The following is a 9,089-nucleotide window of genomic DNA, read 5'->3' on the forward strand; positions in this document are numbered from 1 at the left end:
GATTTAATGTATTCATTTATCTCTTCACTTAATCTTTCTTTATGTTTTTTTTTTTTTTGATTTGGCATGAGCGATTTCCGGTCCTCACTCCAAGCCAGTTGGTGGCGGTAATGCACCACATGTTCTATCACAGCTGCGTCCGAGAGGACAGGAAACGTCTGTATGCGTCTGCAAACCAGGTAACTACACTCAGCTGAGCCTCTCTGCTAGTCGTTATTAGTTGGAGGGTTTTGCGTCACTTTCTCTCGGCTTGATAAAGGGCTGTATAGAAATCTCTGGTACGTAACACGTAACGTCATTTTTAGGGAGCGTCGCAGAGAAGTGAGGCTGTTTCTTTGTTTTTGTCGAGTTTTGATTGAAGACATGTTTCCAGTCCGTTTTTTACTCGTTTGTTTTTTCATTAATAACTTTACATTATCACAGAGAACAAGAAGGCGCTTTGTTTGTCACATTCACCTTATGTCTGTGAAGGTTCTCAGTCATCCAGGTCATCGTAGTCAAAGGAGCTTGCAAAGAAAAGCGTCTGGACTTCTTTAAGTTACTTGAAGACGTTTCACCTCTCATCCGAGAAGCTTCTTCAGTTCTAAGGTCAAATGGTGGAGAGTCCCAGATATAAGCCTAGTGGGAGTGACCCCCCACAGAGGGACAAAAGGACCCCTGATGATCCTCTAATCGCCTGAGCCAAGGTGTGAAACTGGGTGTGGGTCCCAATCAGCCAGAGTTTCGGGTGAGTTCATTGTGAAACCTGGCCCCACCTTATCATGCGAATTCCTGAGGTCAGATGGCCCAGGATGTGAGTGGGCGTTAAGGCGTCTGGGAAGGATCTCAAAACTGGATTATAGATGGCAGAGAGTTGGTGTCGTAAACCCCGCCTCTGTTCAAAGATGGTCGCTCACAGTGGACATAGATGGCTTCTTTCACTCCTCTTTCAAACCATCTGTCCTTTCTGTCCAAAATGTGAACATTAGCATCCTCAAAGAGTGTCCTTTATCCTTAAGATGCAGATGGACTGCTGAGTCTTGTCCTGTGGAGGTGGCTCTTCTATGTTGTGCCATGCGCTTGTGAAGTGGCAGCCACTTGGCAGCCACAGTGATAAATGGCTGAGATGGCTGCAGCTGTACGTGTGAGGTACCTACATATTTCAAGATGAATTTGCAGAGATGTCATGTTTGGTGCTTACAGACATCACACTGCATTTTGTGATTTCGTAGCTATTGTGATATTTTGGAGCTTCCCATGATCACCGTGACAGTCATTCATTTTAACATAACCTTTCTATTCCTTTCAGGGATCCTCATTTTTTTGGTGAGGAAGATCAGCAGCTGTGTCGACAGGCAACAGGTAACGGCATGCTTTTCTGTTAGTACTGTAGACCTTGATCTGGTGCTCTTTTTTAGTTTAACACAGTATTTTCATTTGCCGAAGTGTAAAAAGCTTGTTCCAGGAGAAACAAACTTTAGTGAGTTCTGCAAAATGATTCCCACCATTGCACACTCTGTCAGCCTCCAGTGTGCCCTTTTTTTGTCCTTTAACTGAAGAAAGTCGGTAGTCAGAACATATGAGATAAGTGAGATCCTCATTTTGCCTGCTTATTTCAAGATACAACATTTTCACAAACTGCTGTAGGATAACCTTGCTATTTGTCTTTTCCAACACTTCTACATTCATCCATATTTCCTTGTCTGCTTCTTTCCAGGTGAAAAGTACCTGAAATGGGTGAAAGATTTTGTTTCCAAAAACAAAAGCATGTGCGTTCACCTGAAGAAGCCAAGTGGTGCTGACCTGTGGATAGAAGAGCTTGAGAACACCAAATACAACGGGGATGATGATGAAGTTAACGCCTGGGGAAAATTCTACCTTCCCGAGATTGTAAAAATGCAGGTTATTGGTGTGGTAAAGGGCACCTCATGTCCATGTGACGAGCTTGTGCTGATGACGCGTGAGGACAAAAAGCTGTACGGCTATGACGGAGAGGAGCTGCATCTGGTGGCTTCCAGTTTCCTGGAACTATGTGACAAAACGATAGAGTATCCAGCATCCAAGCGCTACTACAATGGAGAGGCCTTCAAAGATATGGTGAGAAGTTAGACTGCTAAGAATAAGACTGGGGATGCCTAGTGTTAGAGATCAATCACCTGAGCTTTTCTTTGTATTGTTGTGTGTTCTGTTTAGACTGAGGAGGACTGGAAAAAAGTTAAGATGAGTGATGTGGGGAGGAAACTGCAGGAAGAACATAAAAAGCTGGTAAATGAAACCCAGTCAGCGTTCGTCAGCCTAATATCATAGGTGGGTATTGGAGCAGAGTATCATCACTGATTTCTAGAACCTGTTCAATTCCAATTCACAAGGTCCCAATTAGATTCCATTTAATTCTTACTCAGAGAGTCAGAAACATTATAATTCTGATCATTTATCAGTACTGACACTTGTGAAACTTCATCAGAGGTGTGAGCATCACAGCAGATGCTTTTGTGTCAAAGTAACTGAGGATAAAACACAAAACCATGAAGCAGATTTTCCTGGCCTAGCTTTTTACAGTAGATAACCTTAAAAATATTATTCTGCAGTAGAACAAAAGCAGACGAGAACCACGACTCAACAAATGTACATTGGCTGATGCTGCTGAAGTGATTCAGAGGTTTTAATAAGAGGTTTTAATAGAGACACAGCAGAGCATTTTGCAGTTTCACTTAATTTGAAAAAAATAAATAAAATTTGGTATTGAACAGCAGAAATGAGGCTGTCTTGTCGGAAGTCATTAAAAAAAAATGGCTGTAAACAACGGTAGACTGCTTCATAACAAGCAAGCGAATAATGCCAAAAACAGAGATTTGAGATGGGAAACGGTGTTCTTAAAGTACACTGAGAGAGGCAGAGAGCTGTGCTGTGTTGTTTTTCTGTGTGTGTTTTAATGGTGGTGGAAGCAAACCAGCAAAAGTAAGAGGGAATTCATGACAATGTTTATGTCAAGCGAAATGTGTCTTCTTTTGCTGCTGGTTTGGTTAGAGAGAGACAAAACGTGCAGCTTCAGGATCTGAGCAGCTTTCAGCACCAACGGCATCACAGCTCAGACTTGGATTCAGGATTAAGCCCTTTATGTTTGACTGTAGTGATTGTAGCTCTGTCCTTGTTATTAATCGCTTTAGTCAAACACAGCTATTGTTTGCTGGGATGTGTATATACTTGACAGTTTGTATCTCAGAGTTATCAAAGACACTGTGGATAATCATCAAGAGATTGTTGTCCTCTTAATAATGACCTATTTGATTGTTTGTTTTTTCTTCTTCTTACAGATTCTGGTATTTGGCCAAAAGAGAGCTTCACAATTCTTGGCTTCACCTGTGGTAGAAAAATGACTGAAGTTATGCAACACTCTCTAAAATTAAAGCTATGCAACGCTTTAACATGAATGGCGAAGGAGTGCATCTCTTTCACTGTCTCTTCCTGTCCTCTTCTCAGTCTTTGTTGTGGCACCTCTGCTATGTGTTATAGAAAGCACTTGGAATCATGTTCAATACAAAAACACCAAACTCGTGGGATTGCCCTAGCAAGCAGTTGGTAAAAACTAATTAAAACTGATATATATCAGCTTCACTTTCTAGCTGCAAAAGCACGTTTCTGCAAAAGCATGCAGTTTCCTGTCAGCACTTTTTGGCACAGAGTGTACTCAGAGTTAGGCCTTTCTTATATAAAGCAATATAATCAGCATATAAACATTTAAGATGATAAATTTAAAGCTCAACAGTAACTGCTATAAATATTATAACTACACATGTAGTGCTTTTGCTTAAGTAAATTATAGTTGGGATCATAATAAGAAAACATGTGTTTTTATTTTCTGTGTACCCTGGGTACAGACCAGTATAAATATGGGATTCTTCCCAATAAATGCTGTCTGATAATGCTTCATATTGCATTAAACACTAGATATGTAAGCAAACAAACAAAAACCCATAGAAGCCAGTTTTAATTATTAAATGTGACAATTACATGGAGATGGAAAGTAAACATGCTTATACACGTCTCTGTGATTACAGAAAATCCACACAGATGCTGTCAGAGCAGAGAATCTTTGATTTATCAGAATGATGAATGCAAATGATTTCATGAAATCTCACTCTTGTTCTGGGTTGTAAAATTCACCTGTCCAGTTAAACCGAATCCTTTGCAACACGGTTCTAAGAACCCTACCAACCTCATCCTCAGCTCTCTGCCTGTTGTCCTTTTCAGCTGAGTATTCATCCACATGTGTTTCAACTTCTCTCTCATTTTCAAGCAAATTGCTCAGGCTCTCAGCTTCAGCACAGTTACCATATGGCCACTCTCTGAGGTCTTCTGTGTTCAAGCCAAACAAATTCTTACATGATCTGCAAGGCTTCATTCTGGCACCATCACGGAGACAAAAAGCCTCACACCTGATATTTCCAGGTACTTCAATTGTTCCATCAAAGTAATCTTTCTGGACTGTGTTTGGATAATAGGTCATCACCGCACCAGATACATATTTATGCCATTTGCTAAGACAGGAGGCAGCAATCATAATTTTCCCAGCGTTAGGACCTTTGGTGGACATGGAGACTCCGCAGTACCTTTCTGATTTGTTGGTTTGGGATTTTTGAGAAATGCAGATGGTGGACGAGACGAAAGCTGTTTTTTTATTATTCTCTTCTAAGTCCAAGTCTGTGAGGAGATCTTGCAGACTCTGCTTTATTTGCTCTTCATTCTCTGAGTTATTTTGCAGGACGATCTGAAAACAGTTACAGATCTGGTCAAAGTGTTGCACCTGATTATATAGTTGTTTTTCATATAAAGTTGATCAACATGTTTGTTTCGCTGCTTGACTTATTTAACTATGCAGGACCATTGGATGCTTTTGATTTAGACATTTTAAGATAGGGGGTGAAACAAGTCACAAAAATCTATTTAATTTTAAATCAATAAGCAAAAATCCATCTTTGTTCTCACTAATTTATAATTAAATTTGCTAATTGACCTTTTTTTTTCTATTTTGCTATGCCGGGCTGTCAAAACACGCTGAATTTAGAGTCTTTGAGCTTAACAGATCCAGCAGCTACACAGTGACAGCATCATATACGCCTTGAAGACTGTAAGCATCTCCAATAATGAGTCTGTTAGACATTATTTAGAACTAACAAATTCTGAAGCAAGTCTCCAGCTCTCCTGCAGTCTCTGTGTTTGGTGGAGAAGTATAGCTAGAAGCATATGTTGAAGTATAAGGTACAGTATGGATTTTCTTTGGATTTCTCAGTAAAAAAGCACTTTGCATTATACTTTCCTAAAAACTGGAAGTTTGTCAGATTGACTGAAAATGTGAGAAGAGTTATCTTACCATGTCGAGCACACAGGAGAAGGGACTTCGCCTGGGAAGCTGAGTCGAATACAACTTAAAAGGCCTGGGATATCTTCTCATTAAAGAACCCAAAACAAAAGGATTAGGGAAGATTTCTTCTGGAGAAAAGGGGATGTTGTTGATTTTGCCCAGAAACAACATGCTGTGAAGGATCTGTTGAGTGAAAACATATTTGCTTATTGTTAGTAGTGATAAACAGGACTGTCTTAAAAGTGTCAAAGGTAACACACCTCATCCACCAAGTGTTGACTTCCCGGAGTCATGTAAGAGCCCCGAACCATCCTCTTGGTAATCTTGTAGGCATTAGTTTTGAACCTCCTTTGAGAAATTGTTGTCTTCTAAAATGATAATGATCGAGCAGTTAGGGATTTAAAGACACAGGAGATCTGATAACTTTGGCTACAGCAGAGTCTGCAGACATACCTATTTTGCTCTTTGCCTATTTTAAACATGAGAGAAAACATAGTTAGTGAAATGTTGATAACATACAATGACTATCATTGGTGGCTGAAAAGATGCCAGGTAACAAGTGAAAAGCTGCTACTTACCATCGCCACAGTCTAAGAATGAAACAGGAAACACTGAGCGAGTTGCCTCCATCTTAAAGCTGTTGATCATGTGATTTAAAGGAAAGCCACACCCAGCTCTTTCCTGGAATTTTACTCGACTGTAGAAAACTGCTCCATTTGCCCCGCCCACCCATGATCTTTAATATCTGCCAAAAACAACCTTTTGGTTGTCAGTAACCAGCCGATCGTTTTCGCGATTAAAAAGTGGCTTTTTGCGGCGGCGTTCCCACCGCGAGCAGAACTCCGGCTCAAAAACCGCTGTTTTTGAACACTTTTATTTACTTAAGCATTTTAATGGGCTTACTTTGAAACAAAGTGCGATTGAATGATTATTGTTATGTGTTGCCTTGAATTCGGCTATGCTGTCTGTTAGACAGCTGTTTTCCTTTATTGTTGTTTTTGTATTGTTTGTAGCGAACGCTACTGGACTGTATAGATTAAGCTACATAGCCAAGATAATTAATAATTTAACTGTTGTACATTGGTTGATGATGATTTGCATTGTTACATAGGCTTGCAGAAAAATATATTTGTTTACCGATAATCTGAATCGAACTTGATGTGCTAATGGACGTTTTTCTGACCTACAGGTCAGGTTTTGTTCCCTCCCTTTGAATTAATCTTCTTCATATTGAAGTGGCGAGCCGGTAGGACCATTCTTTGTTTCCCCTCTTTCCCCCACTTAGCCGTCTTTGGATTACGGACATATTTCCCCATTTGTATGAAGCTGGACTCTAAGGAGGAATACCTTAAAAGTGAACTTTAAAAAGAAGAGGACCAAAAAGGACTTTTGCACAGAAAGATCACAGCATTGATTTATTATTTAATTGTGGGCATTTATGTTGTGTGTTGTGTTAATTATTTTGTTCCATTTCCCCTTTCCTCCATTTATTCAATATATTTTTGGTACAAGATATTGCAGTCTTTGGTCTCATCATTCACACCATCTAGGCTCCATAAAGAACTATTTCTTCTGCGCGTCAGTCAGTAAACTCATCCATTGAAATAAACTAGTCCTTAAATAACTTTGAGTTACACAGTGGCAAATGTAATAGAGAAAGACACAGGGCCACCTGAAATCTGTCGTCCTATCTGATTCAAAACCAACATGTAGGAGAATCTGGAATCTTTGATTTTGAGTTCAAAATAAAATATGGGTAAAATGCAGAAATGTTTTTACTAACATGTACTAACAGAGACTTGGAGGAGAGAGACCTAATGTTTAATAATCCACATTTCACTGTTTTACTCTTTGGTTCAGATGTGGATACTGTATTGTTCTTTCTTTGTGACTGTTTATGTTTAAGTTGTTTGTTGCTGGTTTTTAGTTTGTTTTTTGTCTGTTTGGAAGCTGACACAGTCTCTATGGAGATGGGTTTTTGGGGGGTAGCAGGAGGAGAGAAGCTGCAGAGAGGCGTGTAAGACTGCAACTCTGCTTCCTGGTCCCAACTCTGGATAGTCATATTTTGGGGGGTTTAATAAACTACTACTGCATGATGTAAAGCTGAAGTATTACACAGCTTTATGAACCTCCTGTTATCCTGGTAGACGAGTACAGCAACAAATCTTTTACTTGAACATCTTCTGGCTCCAATAAGCTTTGAAATGTGACCATGAAGTTAGAGACACACTGACTGAAACCCACAGCTGTGACTGTGGATCACATCCACACACAGTGTAGCTGCTGTCTCTGTGTGAGGTCTGTGTATATATGTACATATTTATGCTTATATTCATATTCTCTTATTCCCCTTTATTTGATATCCTAATTCTGTGCTGTGTAAAAGTTTGTCGGTGTTCTGCTGCTACAAACTGGATTTCCTGGAGGATAAACATGAGGGATTCATAAAGTTCTATCTCTCTGTTAAAATCCCCCAAAATAAATGAAATGTGAATTTCAGGCAGACGTGTTTTTAAAAGAGTCTCTTTAATGGAAAAATGTGTTTTTAAAACCAGCCAATAGGAGTGTCTGTGGATATCAGCTGAGGCTGAACGCAGGAACACCATCACATATAAATACACAGAATTAAATCACTAGATAAAAGACGTCATTAAATAAGGATCAAATCAACATGTCAGAGGTCAAAGGTCAGTCAGAAGAGGTGTGGTTAAACACTGGCAGTGCAGTGACCTAATGCAGTTTGGTTACCGCCACGGGAAAAGCCCCGCCCCCTCTGAGCCTCCGCTGTGTCCTCAGCACATCCAGGAGCAGCAGGTCAGAGGGGGCGGGGCCATGTCAGGACTTATTTTAAGTAAAATTTAAAGTGGAGCGACGGCAGGAGTCACACAGCAGTAACCAGCTCTGTCTGCCAGGGTCAAAGGTCAAACAAGTCCTGCAGCTGACCCACACACAGACTTACACTGATCCACAGAGAGTGATGAATCCACACATCACTCGGCTGGAGGAAGCTGGGTTTCCACACCGTCCAATCAGAAACCAGTGTTGACGCTGAGACCCGTCTCTGTAACAGGAAGTCCATGAACAGGCAGACCCTCTGCAGCAGGCTGACCTGTGACCTCTGAGACAGAGGGAGGAGTTTGTGTCAGCAGGGGGCGCTGCAGCATCGCCTAAGAGCTTTAAGAACAACAGCAATAAACAGGAAGTGAAAGTCACACTTCTGTTGGTGTGCGTTATCAGCAGACCTCCACCCTCTGCAGGAAGCTGAGATAAGAAGCAGCCAATCACAGAGCAGAGAGCATGTGACTTCCTGTTCCTGCTGCTACTGTGACAACAGCTCCTGGGACAGAGAGCAGCTTTCTAAAGAGGAAAGATGCTGCTGTCACCCCCGGGTGTCATGTGACCCGCCTGATGTACCGATTTAAGACTGTAAGAACAATAATAACATGTTTTAGTCAGGTGATCCATGCAGAGCAGATCCATGTGACCAAACACAGCTGGATCACATGTTTCCTCTCCTGGAAACAGAAAGCCTTCATGTATAAAGGCTCATGTACCCACTGAGCCCTGCTCTCAGATCTGTGAGGCTTTAACAAACAACAGTTTAAAGTCATGTTTAGCATCTTCTGTCAGTGTGGAAGGTCACACACTTTCCTGAGTGTTGAACCCTGAACTACTAGCTGTTCATGTCAGCCTGGACATAAATACAGACCTGCCTGCTGTCATAGACCCCAGCACTCACATGTTACTT

At 40.9% G+C, this 9,089-nt stretch overlaps 1 protein-coding gene across 1 annotated transcript; it reads right to left on the reverse strand.

Moving 5' to 3' along the window:
* Positions 1-3,949: 3,949 nt before the first annotated feature.
* LOC146577072 (uncharacterized) lies at positions 3,950-8,505 on the reverse strand. Its single transcript, XM_085267620.1, has 4 exons — positions 8,389-8,505; positions 5,602-5,709; positions 5,351-5,524; positions 3,950-4,747 (listed from the first exon to the last, which is right to left on the reverse strand). The coding sequence occupies exons 1-4, from the start codon at positions 8,503-8,505 to the stop codon at positions 4,115-4,117; spliced, it is 1,032 nt and encodes a 343-aa protein (XP_085123746.1). The 3' UTR covers positions 3,950-4,114.
* Positions 8,506-9,089: the final 584 nt, after the last annotated feature.

The sequence above is a fragment of the Mchenga conophoros genome, linkage group LG3 (genome assembly GCF_057382185.1).
Source record: "Mchenga conophoros isolate Kocher_MC1m ecotype Shallow Benthic linkage group LG3, M_conophoros_male_GT1.1, whole genome shotgun sequence".
NCBI lineage: Eukaryota > Metazoa > Chordata > Actinopteri > Cichliformes > Cichlidae > Mchenga > Mchenga conophoros.

What these genes read in the sequence shown, in the direction of transcription:
- LOC146577072 (XM_085267620.1), bottom strand. Translation starts at nt 8,505, where the DNA reads ATGCTGCAGCGCCCCCTGCTGACACAAACTCCTCCCTCTGTCTCAGAG. An exon ending in TTACAGAGACGGGTCTCAGC is followed by an intron (nt 5,710 to 8,388) that starts GTCAACACTGGT and finishes TTATCATTTTAG; the next exon opens with AAGACAACAATTTCTCAAAG. An exon ending in GTCAACACTTGGTGGATGAG is followed by an intron (nt 5,525 to 5,601) that starts GTGTGTTACCTT and finishes TTCACTCAACAG; the next exon opens with ATCCTTCACAGCATGTTGTT.